General features: G+C 40.0%; 1 protein-coding gene across 9 annotated transcripts in view; it reads right to left on the bottom strand.

Annotated features, from left to right (window-relative positions):
• Positions 1-813: 813 nt before the first annotated feature.
• Positions 814-20,143, bottom strand: part of ARK2N (arkadia (RNF111) N-terminal like PKA signaling regulator 2N) — an 89,106-nt gene continuing 69,776 nt past the window's right edge. For 5 of the 9 annotated variants that reach the window (XM_086373363.1, XM_086373367.1, XM_086373364.1 and 2 more), the window contains 2 exons: positions 15,290-15,416; positions 814-4,904 (listed from right to left, as the gene is read on the bottom strand). In XM_086373363.1, the coding sequence (XP_086229489.1) occupies positions 4,715-4,904; positions 15,290-15,416 (317 nt within the window). In that variant the 3' untranslated portion in view covers positions 814-4,714. Of the gene's footprint in view, positions 4,905-14,539; positions 14,985-15,289; positions 15,417-20,143 lie in introns of those variants that run through there. The other 4 variants (XM_086373369.1, XM_086373365.1, XM_086373368.1 and 1 more) reach the window with 2 other exon arrangements.

Genomic DNA, 20,143 nt, shown 5'->3' with positions numbered 1-20,143 from the left:
CCAAGGGCAAAAGGATTCAGAAGCAAGACTCTAAGTAAAAAAATTTCCTCCAGAGCCCAAGAAAAGAAGCTCCTCACAGGTACTAACATGTCTAGTAGGTCTCAGACACAAGGTAGTATAAAAGAACCATTTTCAAAAACTAAAAACATTTCCTGATAACAGGTCTCTTTCCAGTGCAAGGAGAACAAAAATTCGATGAACATGAAGAGATCCAGGAGTGAATATTTAAATAAACATAGGCCTTACTCTCTCTGGTTCCTCATTCTCCTTGATGTGGAGTTACAAAAGTAATAAAATGCTAATACAGTAGTTCCTATCATTTTGATAACCAAATTAAAAACCTGAAAATAGAACCAAATTAGGAGGAAAATTCTTTAGGCTATTTTTGAAAATCCTATATTTGCTTGAACCACGAGCAAAGTGCACGCAGTCATGGCATTTTACCCTGGCACGTTGAACTCTGGGAAGTAACTGTCAGCTGACTTTTGTTCCCAGGAGCAAAGGGGTCAAGCACTAGGGAGCCTTTAGTTGACTTTGAAATCTCACGGGTTCAAACTGGAACGGGAAGTGGGGGCTACAGGAAAGCCAGTACAAAACTATTTTTATCTAGATCTAATACACCAAAGGCCAATTGCAAAACATTCTAGGAGTAGGATACAGCTGTTGCTTGGAAAAAAATCAGGCAACTTAAACAATAAGATCTGATAACAAAATATAATTCACTCTCACATCCAAAAGCTAACTTGGGAGCTGCTCCAGGCACCATCTAATTAACTGAAGCAGACAGGAAAAAAAAAATCCTCAGAAATTATCTTTGTTTAAATACACTCTATTTTATTTTGTCTTAAAATAGTTTAACCTTTATGCTACAGACTTATTTCAAAAAACAGAAAATCTTATCTTGCACCAAAAAATATATATATAACACTCTGTTTTATTTTTTTTCTCCAAAGACCATTAAATACTAAATGAAAACAAAAACTAAATAATGAACGTAAAGAAGAACCAAAGTCTATTTTAAAAACTAGAGTTGCACATTTTAAAACATTAATTCTAAGCAATGATTTGTCGTCACTGCATCAAGTCCACGCTCCAGCAACAGCAGATCTGTTAACCACCAAGTGCATTGGTTCCTAGCCATACAATGGCTAACATTTCATTTTCACGGTAAGAGGAGCAAAAGGCTTTAAAGACCTTTGTACTCTTTAAAAAACAAAACAACAACAAAAAGTTATTTCCTAGTTATCCAGTGATTTTTTTTTTAAGATCACTATCCTTTAAAACTTGTTAAAAGAATAAGAAGTACGTAGTGTTTTAAATAAAATGAAAAATACAACAGCATTGGACTAAAATACGTGATTATTTTAAACAAACAGTGCACAATCTGAGGAAGTTTGGTTAGGGCGCAGTCATTTTTATATATACATGGAAGTCGCATCATACACATACTGAGAAACGGGTTGGGGGGAGCTCTTTGCCTTGAAAAAAAAAAAAAACTTTAAAAGACAAAATTGTGCCCCCAGCTTTTTCAAGAACCTTATGACACAGTATATATAAAAAGCAGGCAACAAATTTGTTTTTAAATTACCTATGGTGCTAATTTGCTAAAAGTAACAATGAACGACTGACTAAATTAGCAAATTAGATGTTCATATTCACAACTGGTAAAATGAAAGCCGAGTTTATGGGATGTTCAGTTGCTATGAATAATGGAGTCCATTCAGTTTGGCCCCTTCCATCAAAATGAAGCAAGCAGCAACTACATCTCGCAGGGCAATATGCAGTAGCGAAGTTACCACTCTGTGGTTTCAAACTGAGGGAAGGGGGGCACTTAGCCATGTTGGTGCCATAAACCAATCTGTGACCAAAGTGTACCATTTTAGCAGAGATATTACTTTGAAGAGACTGTGGAGTATAAAGTGTTTATGCTACCAAGTGCAAAACTGGTTAGAAAAGATCCCCTTTAAAGAAATTTAAAATGTCAGAATATTTACCACAGAATTTTATCATTAATAGCTTGCCAGAAACCATATCCCTACTCTCCTGGACCTGGCAACCAAAGAAGAGGTGAAACACAGTCTCTCTATAGTTAGTTAGAAGGTGGAAAAGTCCCAAACTAGTAGGGAGAAAAGCTACTATTTCCACCATCCCTTCCCCTCCCTGCTTTCTGCATCTTAATTTTCGTGCTGGTGCACTAAGCCAGGTAGTCAGGGTGGTGGAAAAGGGACAGGTAAGGGCAAACTTTAACCCAATACAAAAGCAAAAAGCCATAAAAGAGCTTGGTTAAAACTTCACTCTCTGTTCCCAACCCAGAGTGCCTACAACACACTGAAAGAATTCTCATTAAAGGATGACCGTGAGGGACTAAAGAAAATATGCCCTGGGAAATCACCTGCTATATGGAAGTGAACAAAACATACTGCTAACATAAGAACAGGTAATGCAAAAAAGTTCTTTAAAATGGGGCTCTGGGGAATTCCCTGGCAGTCCAGTGGTTAGGACTCTGCGCTTTCACTGCTGAGGGCGTGGGTTTGATCCCTGGTTGGGGAATTAAGATCCCACAAGCCACCAGGTGTAGCAAAAAATTAAATTAAAAATGAAATAAAATGGGGCTCTGCCCTGATACTGGGAGAAAAATAAGCTGCAAAAACTTCAAGTCATATAACTCTATCCTTTCCCCAATGATATTCCTGGAAAATACAGACCAGAAATTGTACATTTCTGCTTTGTCTAGCATTTTAATTCAAGTCAAAAACAATGTGTAACAGTAAAATTCAATAAATTAATCCTAAAGTAAAATGTGACGGTCCAAGGATATACCAGTAGTGAATCTGCAGAAGGTCCTATTTTGCTCTGGCCTCTGGGTCTTTGGTTTTTGCCTAGAATTGTGGCCATGTATGAGGGGCTAAAACTGGAGGTTTACGATCTCTTCAAAAGCCTCATCTATTAAAAGTAGATACATAGGAAAATAAAAAGTTGATGAACAACAGAGGCCAGATCAAATGAGATGTTATCAGAAGAGAAGACATGCTTAAATATACTCCCATAGAAGGATATACAGATGAACTCAAACAGCAGGAAGAAGGGTGAAGGAACAGACGAGTCTTTACAAAATACAGAAGGAAAGGCCAGGCTTGTGGAGCCAGGCAGACTCTGACTCGTGTGCATGTGGGGGGTCTTGCTCAGCACAGCAGCCCCACAGCACCACCCCACACAGTGCCTCATGCAGAACAGGCACTTGGTAAATGCGTGTCCGCTGAATGGAAGCTGAACACGGTCCTTCTCATGCTCTCACGATAAGGAAGAGCCACCGAGACATTTGGGAAGGGAGGCAAAGGGCTATAGCCACACTGTATGGTGAAAATGGAAACCAAAAAGAAAAAGCACACAAAAGCTGTGGAAAAACACAAAGTGAGGTCTTCTACGCCAGCATTACTCCACTGTTCCCTGTGCACAGCATATAGTGTTCTAACTCTAGGTATTGCTTGTAAAGTAATTCACTAGGAACTACGTTATAGGAAACAAGGTAGTAACTAATGCCATGGAACTCCAACACTGGCATTTCCTGAATTCCCTGAAGCTCCTACTACCCCTTACAATTCCTGTTAGATACTGCAAAATCTACAGTGCCATTAATGTGCTTCGTATCTGATTTTTATGATACATTTTGATCTTTCCACTTTTAAAAGGTAGAGGAGAAAAATACCCAAATACAGCATCAGGTCAACTTCAGCTCAAGCATTGAACAGTTGTTATGCATCCTTTTTGGAGAGACTAGCTATGGAAAAAGGCATTGTCCTCTCAGATTTACAAGTGCCCATAGCCTTAGAAGTCACACAATTTTCATATTACTAGCTATGTACTTAGGCATAGTCTACCTAAGTAATAGGTTCTGTTTCTCCCATTGAACAAACCAGGGAGGGGGAAAGGGATCTCTCAATACTCTCTTCAGATGCTCAAACCTCATGGTGGGTATCTATCTGAAATGCCTCTGCCTTACAAGGAGATATTTTCCAAAGGGTTATGAATTATTGCAACAAGGAGATCAACTAAGTCACCTTAGCAGTATTTATAAACACAAAGAGGGCATGTTAATTATTTGGGTTGTGGGAAGTCAGCCAGGAGCAAAGTTAGGAAAGAAGGCAGAAGACTTAAGCTAAAAGAAAAAGTTAACTTCTGTCTTCTATTTTTAAGGACAGGTTTTCAATGCACATGCCCTACTAGGTGCCAATAAGGACCTGACTAATATGTGTGCAAATGCCCTAAGATAGGAGTGCCAATGGGTGGGCTGACAGTGGTCAAGTCTACATATTAATTTTATTACACAGAAAAATAAATACAAGACTCAGAAACTAAAATCCATTTTACCTGGTAATTAAAATACCATTCTAAAAGGAGGGCAGAGTTTCCCCAAGACTGAAAGTCACCAAGTAAAATGAAGTTGTCTTATAAACGTCATCATTCTCATATTCCTACTGAGGGAAACAAGAAAAGAAATTCTTTTCTCTGTGATAAGTTATTTTCCTAAGTGACTTCTTTTAATTTAAAAAAAAAAGGAGGGGGAAGGAGAGCAATTTTCCATGAGTTTTTGATTATACAAATGCCACAAACAGCTTCTGAGGCTGAAGCTATGACAATGAACTTCCATGTCACAAAGAGGAGGAGGAGGAGGAAGTAGAGGGGAACAGTGCAGAGGAAACACAGTGACATTGTATTACAGCAGGTATTTGCGTCTGCTATCCTCATCCAGTGTGAGGTCAACAACTTCTGCAGGTGAAGCCCAAGTCTGCTGAGGAGCCACAGCAGTCCATGACTGTGTTTGCCGGGCGCTAACATACTGTGTGCTGGAGCCATGCTTCCATGAAGAAACACTCTGAATCACACCTCCTCGAGGATGAACACACCTGCAATTGGGATGAAGAGCAAAAGCATGGTTAACCCTATCAGAGCAAAAACAGAAGGCAATACGGCTTCAGCTGTATTAATACTTTTCCTAAGATAAGCCTACTGCACAAGCTCATAAAACCCACAACCAATATCCTTCCCCCTTTTCCTCCTTTCTTCTATGTTTGTCTGTCTGTCTGTCTGTCTCCCTGCCTCTCTCAGTATAGCCTAAGAAATGCCAAAAGCCTTGCCTCAGTCACAAGCTCCTGAGTTATATCTAGATCTATTACTGATGGACTAGATGTTGTTTCTCTGAATTCATTTATATCTCTGGAATCTTCAGGATAGGGCAGCATATAAATTCCAAGCAAAATTAAGATGCCCAATTAGTCTGAGCAAATGAAACAATAAGAAATACAGGTGGAATCTGTTCTTAAAGTAAGTTCTGTGACATATTTGTTAATACTACTTTCAAAAACAGTTAACAGTAAAACCCCTTTTACAGATTAGATTTTTAAATGTCTATATACGTACTAGGTCATGAGTTAAAGAGGATTCCCTGGTGGCTCAGTGGTCAATCTGCCTGCCAATGCAGGAGACGTGGGTTTGATCCCAGAGTTGGGAAGATCCCCTGGAGAAGGAAATGGCAACGCACGCCAGTATTCTTGCCTGGGAAACCTCAGGGACAGAGGAGCCTGGCAGGCTATAGTCCGTGGGGTCACAAAGAGTTAGATACAACTTAGCAACTAAACAACAACAACATGAATTAAAGACCAATTTTCCTCATCTTGAAGGTGACAACAGAAAAACCTGGCTAGTGCATCACAAACACTTATGCTTTAGTTCAGTGAAAATAACAAGGCTGAAGTACTTAGCTTAGATTCTCTAGAAGTGTTCTATAAGAGTGTCAGAACTGCCAAGCTGACATGTCTCAAAGTTCACCAACTGGGAGAGAACTGTTTCAGAAATACCTCCAGATTGAATTGCACATTCCAGTCAAATGATAGAACCATGAACCTCCAGGATGAGCCATGGAGTAAGTTTTGATTCAAACGAGAGGAAGGCAAGCAGCACAAGCTATCACTGCTCCTTATGCCTTCCCATCTCAACTATAAGACCCGTCACTACGCAGCACCCGTGAGAAGGGGCAAGTGGCATGATTCTAACCACACAAACTACTACAGTGGATCGCAAGCAGCTGTTCTGACAACCTGTATACAATGAGTGATGCTTATTCAGAACTCCAATTTCTATTCCATGCCACCTGCACCTCTAGGTTCAAAAGAAACATTAGAGTAACAATGGACAAAGTTTATTATAAGGAATTCATGGCGGCTGAGAGGTTCCAAGGTCTGCAGTCAGTAAGCTGGAGGCCCATGAGAGCCAATGGTGTAGTTTCATCTGAGTCTGAAGGCTTAGAAGCAGGAGGACTGATGGTGTTTCAGTTTGAATTTGGCCTTCTCAGGTGGCTCAGTGATAAAGAATGTGCCTGCCAATGTAGGACACACAGGAGATGTGGGTTCGATCTCTGGTTGGGTTAAGACCCCCTGGACAAAGAAATAGCAACCCATTCCAGTATCCTTGCCAGGAGAATCCCACAGACACAGGAGACTGGTGGGCCATAGTTCATAAGGTCCCAAAGAGTTGGACATGACTGAGAGACTGAGCGCGCATGCACACACAAAGTTTAGCTATAGAACTGCCCCTGAGGATCCTTAAGATCACAGAAAGAGGCCCAGCTTCTACAAAGTCCAGCCTGAAAAGGACTCCCTTCCCAAGAGAGGTGCCAAAAAACAGATCCCTTGCGGCCAGAGTAGGGGTAGAATGTGGACTTGTTATAGTTATCAGACGGCCATCATCTTTCCAGAAATGAGTCAAGCAGCTACTAACCCAGAGGCCACCATATTTTCAGAGTAGCTAGTGAAAAGCATTAAAATAAGACACACAAAAACCCAAAGTCTAATCCAAATCTGTCCACTCTTTAAATACACTGAGATTAAATGACCAAGTAGTCATGGAAGAAAGTCAGTCAAAGGAGTCCATTCAACATTTTCAAGAAATGGTTTTGATGACTGATGACAACAGAATACCACAATTATTAAGTAGTTTCTCCACATGTGACACACCCAACAGACCCATGAAGTATTGGAAGCCATCATCCATCCTCTGACAGGGAAACTGAGGATTTAAGAGATTACATGACTTGTTCAGGGTCACACTGTTCGAAAGTGTAGGCAAGAGAACTTCAGACCAAGTCTGATTTCTGGTCCAGTGCTTTCCACAACATAATGTTGCCACTTAACAAAGGTGTGTATTAAACTGGGTAAGGCAAAATACAAAAGAGTCAGCAGGGTGCAAAGACAAGCCCAGACCAACAATTAAAAAATATAAAGTTCTTCAACAGTTCAAATGCTCATTTATACAAGCAGTAATTGAAGTAAAAGCTGGCTGGAAACTTAGAAAAATCAGGGAATGAAGAGCTACCAAAAAAAGTCAATGTAATCTCTGACAGAACTGCAAGAAATAATTCTGAAATAAAAGCAGTATTTACTCCCAACTATTACTTTGCACTGCTCCTAAAATAATCACACCATGTAACATCAGGACATCAAGGAGTGGCTTTAAAAAGGACCTAATCCAATCTTCCCATTTTACAGAAGAGAAAACCAAGACCAAAAGACAACTTCCCAGGGTCTTAAGAAAGTAAAGCATGGAACAAGAACAAAAGTAGGTCTCCTCTGGGGAGTTTATTTCCAACTAAATAACCATGTCTTTCCCAGACTGCACCTGAAGTATTATACACTATGTTTTATTGTAAGAAGACTGCTTAGCCCCTAGGAATAATACAATAAAAAGCAAAGCAGATTCTAGAAAGTGTCTAGAGTAGGAGAGTGAGAGGTTTAGAGAGGATATTTATTAATGAGGAAAGGTTGAAGGAAAAATAATGAGGAGAGAAGGCATTTCTTCAGCTATATAAACTAAACCACTTCTGTAGTTACGTCATAAATAGCTCCAGTTACTGGAAAACAAATTGGGCTACTTTAAGCAAAAAAGAAAATTTATTAGAAGTCACCTTTACTTGAGCACCTCAAAGAAACATCACTTCATGGCAAACAGAAGGGAAAAAAGTAGAAGCAGTGACAGGTGTTATTTTCTTTTGCTCCAAAATCAAGGTGGACAGTGACTGCGGCCATGGAATTAAAAGACACTTGTTTCTTGGAAGGAAAGCAATGACAAACCTAGATAGCACATTAAAAAGTAGAGACATCAGTATGCCCACCACGGTGTGTCTAGTCAAAGCTATGGTTTCTCCAGTAGTCATGAATGGATGTGAAGAGTTGGACCAGAAAGAAGCCTGAGCACTGAAGAACTGATGCTTCCAAATCATGGTGCTGGTGAAGTCTCAAACAAGTCAATCCTAAAGGAAATCAATCCTGAATTCATTGGAAGGGCTGAAGCTGAAGCTCCAACACTTTGGTCACCTAATGTGAAGAGCCAACTCTTGGAAAAGACCCTGATGCTGGGAAAGACTGAAGGCAAAAGGAAAAGAGGGGGGCAGAGGATGAGATAGTTGGGTAGCATCACTGACTTAATGGACATGAATCTGAGCAAACTCTGGGAGGCAGTGAAGGACAGGGGAAACTGCTGCGCTGCAGTCCATGGGGTCGCAAACAGCTGGAAACGACTTAGTGACTGAACAGTAACACCAACCAACCCTCGTACTCTGTTTCTCTTCAAAAGTTTAGATTCTCCAGAGAATGTGATGATCCTTTCTTTAGTCAAAAACTTCCCTGTCTCCTATTAACTGCAACTGAAGGGCAGCCACCAAAGAAGGGAGAATCACCATGGAAGGCAGCTCCTCCATGTACACAATCTTGAGAGCACAGTAAGAACCAACAATCGTTTTCTAGAAGGCAAGTTTTGAATGGTCATGACTACACAAAACAGAATAATCTGCCTTGTAAACATTTAAGTAATTGCTGAGGCATCTGTCAGGAATGTTAATAAGATTCTGAATATAGGCAAACTATCCTGTTAGAAGCCAGGATAGTAGTTACGGGGACAAGGTGGGGGACAGGGGAAGCTATAATTAAGAAGTGGCACAGGGGGACTTCTGTTTCTTGTTCTGAATGATGGTTACTTGGGTATGGGTACAAAAGCTAGAATGCAAACTTATAGCCTTTCTCTGTGTGTTATAAGCCAAAAAAACATTCAAAAAAATTTTTATGATTTAAGACCTCAACCACCTTAAATAAAATGGTAGCCAGGAGATGGATGAGGATAGAACAAGACTTTTAACACATTTTTTTAAGTACAGGGGGAAAAAGGTCAAGCTCTATTTTATAAGATGGTACTTTACAGAATACCTTAGATAAAAAGGAAAAAAAAATGCAGGAAGAAATGGGACCACAACAACTGTTATTAACCCCAGAGAGGCCCTATAAAGGAGGCTCGTGTGAGGGACCTCCCCGGCGGTCCAGAGGCTGGGGCTCCACCCTCCAAGTGCAGGGAGCCCAGGCTTGATCCCTGGGCAGGGAACTAGACCCTCAGGCAGGGACTAAGACCTGGTGCAGCCAAATAAATAATAAAAATACATTTTTTAAAAAACAAGGATGTGAGAAGCTCAAAATTTTGGAAGGTTAACTAACACAAAACAGTTCCATGTATTAGCACATATCCTTTTTCTATTATGAAAGATATGGGGTGGGAATATACTCATCTGTTTTACAATTGGTCCAATCAAATTCTAGTGCAGACACAAGCTTTTTCCTCACAAAGCATTTACTCTGCATATGACTGGCAACAGGTCTATAAAATGAGTCGCATTTTGTGTCTTACAGCCAAGAAAAACTGCTTAGGCCTCACTTCCATTTCCCCCACCAATCCACTATTTATAAACAATAAGTTTTGATATAATAATTTCCTGCTCTTCATACACTAAAACCAATAAAGGACAGACTTTGGAGTAGAAAGGAAGAAAAACACAGAAAGAGGGCAGGCTCTGATGATCAGCTGTTGATACAGTTAACTTACTATTCTAAGAAAACAACATTAAAAATTAATCATTTTTTGCTCTCATTTACAGATCCTGAAGGTGACCTCTTAGATAACATTCCTACTTATTTTTCTGAACTGAAGGTGGAGTGAATCCTTGTAGCTTCAGGGAAATGCTCACCCATCCCCCTTCCTTTTTTAGGGTTAATGTTAGCAAGTGGTTCTAGGATTCAATCAGTCTTAAATGCAAAAGCCTTCTCACACTAATTCTTCTGCTGACGGGTGAATCAACATTAACCAATGCCCACAGGACCATGTTTGTGAAAGGAGATAAGAGTCTGATTATTCATAAAAGCTTCAGAGAACAAGTACTGAAAGAACTGTTCCAACACAGTTTCATGGCATAAAGACCCATGCTACACGCATTTATCTTCCTAGGGGAATTACCAATGAGGCTGGCAGAAGGAAAGAAGGAAAAAGGTCAAAGGATAAAGAAAAATATTGGCAAGACGGTCATAACTTAAAACTTATGGCAAAATTAAGTGGGTGCAGAAGAACCAGAGATTTTAGAGAAGTTCCCATCTCACTAGCAAACAGCACCTTATAAAACTGGACTGTCCAAAAATAACACCTAGAAATGACATGTAGACAACGACAAGAGTTCATCACAGCAATCCAAGGCAGCCATAAAAGATGCATTCAAGTTAAGAAAGCATGCTTTCTAGCCTATAACTAGAAGAAACACGTAAGCTAAGGGATATGTCAAAATCTAAAATGAAAGAGCAGGGAAAGATGTTAGCATGCAAGAAAAGAAAAATGACTGTTTATTGGGAAAAAAAAAAAAAGACAAGTCATAACCAGAATTACTGAGTGCAAAGGTCAACAAAACAGAATGTTTCCAATATGGAAAAATGGTATCCAATGCAAGTCAGAACAACCACAATCTCAAAGAGAACAACTCAAGAACGAAGTCTGAGTTTTTTTTTTTTTTAAAGCTCTCAGAAAGCCCACAAGGTAGAATACCAAAAGGAAAAACAAGAAAAGGACAACTAAATCCAAACAAACATCTATGCATGCAAAAAATCCAATTAGAACACAAAGATGTGGATCAAAACCTAAAACCTTCTTCCAAGCGATAACCCTGCCAGAAGCCCATCAATACTTCATAACTGCAACCCTAGACCTGTAAAAGAAACAAATTTCAGATGAGATACAGCCAGCTAAAGGGGCAATTTTGAAGCAACCAATAAGAAAGCCTCTCACTCCCCCACCCCCCACCCCCCAACTTGCTTCTCAGCTTTTTAACCTCAATGTTTGAAAGACTATCAGGCTTCTTCTAAATAAAACTGCTGGAAAATTTTTGAGAAAGGCACAACAGTCAGTGAGATTCTACTCATTCCTAGACCAAGGGCCAAAATAAGAGATCCCCTCATAATGATGAAAGAGTCCATTCAAAGTACTCCAATAGAATTTGTCAACCCTACCCATCTTCCATTGTATGGACAGTTATTAACCAACACCGAGATTTTAAGATAAAGCTGTTACTGCTAAGATATGATTTCCCCAGGACTCAAACTAAAAGATCAGAATTTGAAGAACAAAAACACATCTTTATATTTCAGAGCCTGGTAAGAAAAAGTCCTCAAAAGTAATGTTATAGCATGTTATTTAAAAGGTACCCAAAGTCATTTGGCTTAGTTAAGACTGAAATAAGTATGTCTGTTCATAGAGTAAAATGACAATCTGAATAAAAGACTGTAGCAAGTTCAGAGAAGGGTCTACTAAATCTTTGAGTGTGTGTGTGTACTGAAGGTGAGAGCAACTTAGAATTTAAATCTACAAGTTCTAACAGAAATAATATAATTTTAACTACAGATAACAAAAATATTGGTAGGAAAAGAAGCTGAAGATTTCATTATGAAAGGAAAGTTAAACAAAGAATCTGAAAAGAAAGGTGTGCGTGCTCAGTCACTTGAGTCCTGTCTGACTCTGCAACCCTATTGACTGTAGCCCACCAGACTCCAGGATTCTCCAGGCAAAAAATACTGGAGCGGGTTGTCATGCCCTCCTCCATGGGACCTTCCTGACCCAGGGATTGAACCCGTGTCTCCCCCACTGCAGGCAGAGTCTTTACCGCTGAGCCACTGGGGAAATCCATGAAAAGAAGAGTAGCATCTGTAACATTTCTAGGCACAAAGAAACAATAAAGAAGGGAGAATTGGCAGGAGTTAATACGTGAACCGTGAACTTCCTGATGTTCAAGCTGGTTTTAGAAAAGGCAGAGGAACCAGAGATCAAATTGCCAACATCCACTGGATCATGGAAAAAGCAAGAGAGTTCCAGAAAAACATCTATTTCTGCTTTATTGACTATGCCAAAGCCTTTGACTGTGTGGATCACAATAAACTGTGGAAAATTCTGAAAGAGATGGGAATACCAGACCACCTGATCTGCCTCTTGAGAAATCTGTATGCAGGTCAGGAAGCAACAGTTAGAACTGGACATGGAACAACAGACTGGTTCCAAATAGGAAAAGGAGTATGTCAAGGCTGTATATTGTCACCCTGCTTATTTAACTTCTATGCAGAGTACATCATGAGAAGCACTGGGCTGGAAGAAACACAAGCCGGAATCAAGATTGCCAGGAGAAATATCAGTAACCTCAGATATGCAGATGACACCACCCTTATGGCAGAAAGTGAAGAGGAACTCAAAAGCCTCTTGATGAAAGTGAAAGTGGGAGAGTGAAAAAGTTGGCTTAAAGCTCAACATTTGGAAAACGAAGATCATGGCATCTGGTCCCATCACTTCATGGCAAACAGATGGGGAAACAGTGGAAACAGTGTCAGACTTTATTTTTCTGGGCTCCAAAATCACTAGATGGTGACTGCAGCCATGAAATTAAAAGACGCTTACTCCTTGGAAGGAAAGTTATAACCAACCTAGATAGCATATTCAAAAGCAGAGATATTACTTTGCCAACAAAGGTCCGGCTAGTCAAGGCTATGGTTTTTCCTGTGGTCATGTATGGATGTGAGAGTTGGACTGTAAAGAAGGCTGAGTGACTAAGAATTGATGCTTTTGACCTATGGTGTTGGAGAAGACTCTTGAGAGTCCCTTGGACTTCAAGGAGATCCAACCAGTCCATTCTGAAGGAGATCAGCCCTGGGATTTCTTTGGAAGGAATGATGCTAAAGCTGAAACTCCAGTACCTTGGCCACCTCATGCAAAGAGTTGACTCATTGGAAAAGACTCTGATGCTGGGAGGGATTGAGGTCAGGAGGAGAAGGGGACGACAGAGGATGAGATAGCTGGATGGCATCACTGACTCGATGGACGTGAGTCTGAGTGAACTCCGGGAGTTGGTGATGGACAGGGAGGCCTGGTGTGCTGTGATTCATGGGGTCGCAAAGAGTCGGACACGACTGAGCGACTGAACTGAACTGACCAAGTGATATGTCTCAGAATGAGCAAGAACTTAAATAGACAACACAGGTCATGACCTATTCTTTCCTACTTAAGTAGGAACACATGAGTAACATTGAATTAAAATTTGAATAGTAAGTCAAGAGGAAGTTGGTAACTGGATAATGTGCTCCTGGCACAACAGAAGATAATTAACCTACATCAATCTATCAGTCAATAGGCAGAATAAGTTTTATGGTACAGAGTTGGGAATGGAAAATATTATCATATTCTAGAAAGATCTTGACATGGGGCTTAAAGTCTAATAACGTCTTTTATATTTATACAGTGCTGAAATAAAATAATGACAAATGTATGCTAAAGGAAGAAATCTGGAGTTCTATCTTCTTCATCTGAAGAAGTCAGATGAAGTCAGCTGGAAGGAAATAACATGAGAAAATGAAAGAGAATATAACAGGAAAGAGTTTTTTATTAAGGAAGAGAAGAAAGTATGAGGTAAAGGAAAGGTAAAGAATGAAAGTCTTTCCACCAGAATAGGGGGAAATAACCATTTAAAAAGACGAGAAAAAAGGAAGCAGCTAAGCAGACAGACTTAGGGCATGAATACAAGATAGAAGGGAAAGTGTTCTGATGGAGAATTAGCCACTTAAGGGGAGATGGCTTGATAAATTACAACTTAACTCTACACCCTTAAAGCCCCAATTGTTTAACTAAAAAATCCTTTCAGAAACTAAAATCGGTTCTCATTAGAAAAAGTATTCCTCAATTTATGTGCATGTGTTTTTTGTGCCCCCACTTCTCCACTCCTAAATCCACCTTTTAAATAAGTCAACAGAAGAAATCAGTGCTGGTGAATGTTTTATTATCTTGCTAACCAAAGATCAAAATCAGATCTAAAAATAAGGCAAGATACTATCTTGTATACCAACTTGAGGAAATCACAAAATCGTAACTCTTGTGGCACAGGAGAAAAATTGTTCACTACAGAGAATACAGATTTTTCCAAAGACGAGGTTTTGTTTTGTACGTGTGTGTTAAATGTTCCTCAGGTATATCTCTGACAGGGCTGCAACTAATTCTTAGGACCATATCTTAAAGGAAGAGTCAGTAAATTTTTTTTGCAAAGAGCTAGACAATAAATATCTTTGGCTCTGTGGACCCTAAGGTGTCTGAAGAAACTTCGCAATTCTGCCAATGGACTGTAAAATAGACAATATGTAAGTAAATAAGCATGGTCTGTTCAAACAAAACTTTATTTATGGATAAATAAATTGTATTTGAATTTCATTTAATTTTTTCACATCAAAACATGTCTTGATTTTTTCCCCCAACCATTTGAAAACGTAGAAACAATTCGCAGCTTGAGGTCCATATAAAAAGATGCAGCAGGCCAGACGTGGTCCATGGGCTACAGTTTGCTCTCTCTTATCTTAAAAAATGATAAACTTCACAAAATTATTTTTATACTACTGCACACTAATTCAATGTCTTACGGCTTTTTTAATTCCTAAGAAACAAGATGCCCTAAATCACATGAACATCACCAGAAATATACTGTTAGGAACTGACTAAAGTAACTTGTAACTTTTCCCGGAAGATAAGGAGAGGTGCTCTAAGAAGAGGTGTGATGTCAAATGCAGATTTTCCAATTATTTGTTCCTGATATATTTCAAGATAAACTGAAAGGCAAGAAAATATGGGTGAGAAGGGGGTTAGTATGGAGATACTTCTGCCGTAACAGAAAAATCTGTTAAGCCATCTAGCCATTTGCTAAAAATAAGAGAAAAACATTAGTTCTGGTTCACATACATGTGTGGCCAAGATGTTTCTGATATAAGACAATCTGCAATACATTCTGAAGCCCATCAAGTGTCTATAATCAAAATGTATTTCTTAAACTACAGGAAGCTGAGAAATAGCTCCCAACATTCATGCCAGCCATGCCATGGCATGCCATACCATTTTCTTCTAATTAATTTCCTACCTTGCATGTTCCTGAACCCCCACAATCTCCACTTCACTATCTGAAGAGGCAATATTAATTTCTTCATTGAGTGGTGCATTGCCAGCAGATGTTTTCTCACTTGCTAGGAATCCTGGATCCAAATGACCTGAGAGAGAAAGGGGAGAAAAAACTAAGCACTATATTTTGATTCCTTAAGAGCAGCAGAAACATCGCACTGATGGATTTCTCCTCTCAGTTTAATCACTGAAACAGAGTACCCTTATAAAAGCTTGCCTCCATGAAATTGTTACCACGTCAAATTAAAAAAACTAAACAATACATACTGATTGTTAAAAGAATGTTCAAACAACAGAAGTACATAAAAGTAAGAACTCTAATTCTCTTGCTTTCTACTGCCATTCCTTAGGAGAAAAAATTCTAGAGTATTCTGACAAGTTTGTGTATATAAATGCAGGTATATATAAACTGCATTAATACTCTATTTTGTGATGCTTTTTGCATTAAATTCTACTCTGATTTTAAATGACCTGCAGGTAGGTTTGTCTCCACTCAGGTCAAAGGGGTTCTCTACTGCTTATCATTTTAATATAACAAAATTCTAAACCAAACAAGCTCAAAGGCACAAATGGAGTAAAGAAAAGAATTATTAATATCATAGTTACATTGGGAACCCTTACAAAAGATTTAATAATTTTCTCTCAATTTTAAACAATTTTAACAATTTTCTCTCCAGGAATCCAGATTTGACAAAATCAAGCCCAAGGGAATTCCCTGGCAGTCCAGTGGTTAAGACTCTGCACTATCACTGATGAGGGTGCAGGGGGAGGGGGGAGGGGGGACCTGAACCCAAAACAGCATCTAAAGGGGAAGACTAGAAGCAAATAGTAATTTTTGCCCTGAGAAACTGAAATATATAACCTGTACGTTGTTGACACTCCTCATTAGACAGAAAGCACCACACAGTGCTTCACCCTGGAAAGCACTGGAGCCTATAAGGACTTTCTCACAAAGATCTTCACAAAGCATCTATTCCATGGTGCAATAAAACACATTTTCCAACACTAAACATGAGTTTAATAGAACTGACTCTCAATACAGGTTAATGGCATAGCACCAAAGTACACAGCTGTGTAAACAATTTTAAAAAGAGTTAAAATTCAGAGGGATTCCTCAGCGCTCCTCTGGTTAGACAGGATTTTGCGCTTCCAATGCAGGGGTTACAGGTTCAATACCTAGTTGGGAGAACTAAGATCCTGCATGTCACAGCCAAAAAAAAAAAAACAGAGACAAAGAGTTAAAAACCTATTTATTCAGCTCTTGAATGTTCTGACTTAGAAGGATGAATTTCAGAATGTCTAAGAGTAAACATGGAATAAACAGAGTTGCAACAGGTATAAATTTTCATTTACTCTTTAAAGATGTATTTTTATTTAAATATATTGTCATCTGATACAAAATTATTTCTCCCTATTTAAAAAAAAAATTCCAACAACTGTTGTTATTATTCAGTCACTAAGTCATGTCTGACTCTTTGAGATTCCATGGACTGCAGCACACCAGGCTCCTTTGTCCTTCACTATCTCCCAGAGTTTGCTCGAATTCATGTCCACTGGGTTGATGATGCTGTCTAATCATCTCATCTGCTGCTGCCCCCTTCTGCTTTTGCTTTCAATCTTTCCCACCATCAGGGTCTTTTCCAGTGAGTTGCCTCTGTGCATCAGATGGCCAAAGAACTGGAGCATCAGCATCAGTCCTTCCAATGAATATTCAGAGTTGATTTCCTTTAGGACTGACTCAACGCCTTGCAGTTCAAGGGACTCTCAAGTCTTCTCCAGCACCGTATTTCGAAAGCATCAATTCTCCGGTGCTCAGCCTTCCTTGTGGTCCAACTCTCACATCCATACACGACTACTGGAAAAACCACAGCTTTGACTAGACAGACCTTTGTTGGCAAAGTAATGTCTCTGCTTTTTAACATGCTGTCTAGGTTCGTCATAGTTTCCTTCCAAGGAGCAAGTAGCTTTAAACTTCACAGCTGCAGTCACTGAACAGTGACTCTGGAGCCCAAGAAAATAAAATTTGTCACTAGGTCCACTTTTTCCCTTTCTATTTGCCATGAAGTGATGGGACTGGATGCCATGATCTTAGCCTTTTTTTCTTTTTTTTTCATGTTGAGTTTTTGGCTAGTTTTTTCACTCTCCTCTTTCACCCTCATCAAGAGGATCTTTAGGTCAACTAAACCAATATAAATAAGATTTTATATATACAACTCTCTCTTCCCTTCTCACCTTACTCATATCTATGCTTCAAGGTCAAGACAAACCTTGTAGTTTCACACTCCTGCAAACTTGTAGTGTAATCCTTTTTGAAAATTTTGGATAGTCCCACAAGCAAAAAAGACTTATAATTTATATCCTCTGACCCTATAATCCCACCTCTGAGAATTTAGCCTTATAGAATACACTTTAAATAAGCAGAGTCATGATGTCAAATGATACTCACCAGATTGCTATGTAGAAACTTGGGGAAAATATATGTATAACACCCAGAGAGTTACATATAACACTAAAAATATGTATGTGCTGGTTAAAAGCTATGAAAAGTAAAGGAATTTGAATGTGATTGTGGGTCTTTTTTACAATTCTTTAATATTATTTTTACCTTTTTTTCTTCAATTGAAACTGATGCATAAATGAGAAAACAGAAGATTCAAGTCTTCTAGATACAACCAGTGACTGAAATTGTATTACAGTCTGCACAGGCTTGTCAGTGGGCTTCCCAGGTGGTGCTAGTGGTAAGGAACCCGCCCTGCAAGTGCAGGAGATGGAAGAGACAGAGGTTTGATCCTTGGATCAGAAAGATCCCCTGGAAAAGGAAATTGCACCCCACTCTAGTGTTCTTGCTGGGAGAATTCCATGGACAGAGGAGCCTGACAGGCTACAATCCATGGGGTTTGCAAAGAGTTGGACACAACTGAGTGTCTGAACACACAGCACACAGGCTTGTTAATCCTATCTATATTAAAGAACAGATAGGATTGTGTGTGGTATCAGCAGTGATGTTGAAGTCTACAAGCGTACAGAGGTGACATCCACCAGACAAACCCAGTTTTGTTAAATCTAGGGTGGTTGCTTAAGTGGAATTTGGTTAAGCCTGGATTTGGTAAACCGATATTCTTGCTCTGACCCCACTACTTTGTTTGTGGCAAAGTCTTTTGTCTCATTTCTACTTCAATGCTGTAGTCAGACTGCTGTCATGCACATAGTTCCAACTGCACTGCTCGGGAGAAATACAAATTGACAGTCTCCCTTTTCTCTAAAACTTCAGCTTTTCCACAGTCAATATTTCAAGTAGACTTGCTGTGCGCAGCTCTAACAGTATACTTCATCTATTTATTTCTAAAGTAAACATTTATTTATGACATGATATGGCACCCCACTCCAGTACTCTTGCCTGGAAAATCCCATGGACGGAGGAGCCTGGTGGGCTGCAGTCCATGGGGTCGCGAAGAGTCGGACACAACTGAGCGACTTCACTTTCACTTTTCACTTTCATGCATTGGAGAAGGAAATGGCAACGCACTCCAGTGTTCGTGCCTGGAGAATCCCAGGGACGGGGGAGCCTAGTGGGCTGCCGTCTATGGGGTCGCACAGAGTTGGACACGACTGAAGTGACTTAGCAGCAGCATGCACTGTGTTTGGGCTTCCCAGGTGGCTCAGTGGTTAAGAATCTGCTAGCCAAGCAGAAGACATGGGTTCAATCCCTGGGTCAGGAAGATCCCTGGAGATGGAAATGCCAACCCACACCAGTATTATTGCTTGGAAAATCCCATGAACAGAGAAGCCTGGTGGGCTACCGTCCACACGGTCACAAAAGAGCTGGACACGACTAAGCGAATGAACAACAACAAATGCACTGCGCTCAGTGCTAGGACTGCTCCAGGGAACGAATGAGGGAGGCAGAGTTTACACCCTCAGCAAGCTTACAATATAGTCAAGGATATAATTGAGGATAATCAAGGATATACAAAAACCAGTCCGCTGGTATTATGGTTTGAAAACTAGTCGGAGAGGGAGGCAAAGAATGCCCTGCATGCACAGAGAAAAGGACCATTCCTAGACTGGAGAACAATCAAGGACACTGAGCCCGCAGGGAAGAGCAGGCCCAGGTGAAGGAAAGCAGCACAAGGAACACTGTGTAGCCCTTCAGGGCAGAAAATCACCTTTTAGGGTGAGATCTGGGGTAATGGTAGTTAAAAAAAAAAAGTAATGAGAAATGAGCTGGTAAAGTCAGCAGAGGTCAGATCATGGGTAAGGAGTCTTGACTTGACCTTGAAAAGTAGGAAACCAATGAAGGATTTCAGCAGAGGAGTGACATGATCGGATTTTGAATTTAAAATTTTTTCAAGTATGGAAACAGAACCAGTAGCGGGACAAGAAATATTAGAGGCAAGGAAACCAGTTAGACTGCTACAGTTTCCAGGGTGAGAAATGGCTATGGCTGAACCAGGAAACGGAGAAGGCAAAGGCACCCCACTCCAGTACTCTTGCCTGGAAAATCCCATGGATGGAGGAGCCTGGTAGGCTGCAGTCCATGGGGTCGCTAAGAGTCGGACACGACTGAGCAACTTCACTTTCACCTTTCACTTTCATGCATTGGAGAAGGAAATGGCAACCCACTCCAGTGTTCTTGCCTGGAGAACCCCAGGGACGGGGGAGCCTGGTGGGCTGCCGTCTATGGGGTCGCACAGAGTCGGACATGACTGAAGTGACTTAGCAGCAGCAGCAGCAGAACCAGGAAAGAAACAAAAGGAGGAACAGTCTGTATTTCTGTAAGAACAAACAGTGAGTAATCTTGGAAATTAGGCAAAGG

Source organism: Bos grunniens, chromosome 24 (genome assembly GCF_055505025.1).
Source record: "Bos grunniens cultivar Pamir isolate PY7600 chromosome 24, Bosgru_T2T1.0, whole genome shotgun sequence".
Classification (NCBI taxonomy): domain Eukaryota; kingdom Metazoa; phylum Chordata; class Mammalia; order Artiodactyla; family Bovidae; genus Bos; species Bos grunniens.
This window is presented reverse-complemented; position numbering and strand designations above follow the sequence as displayed.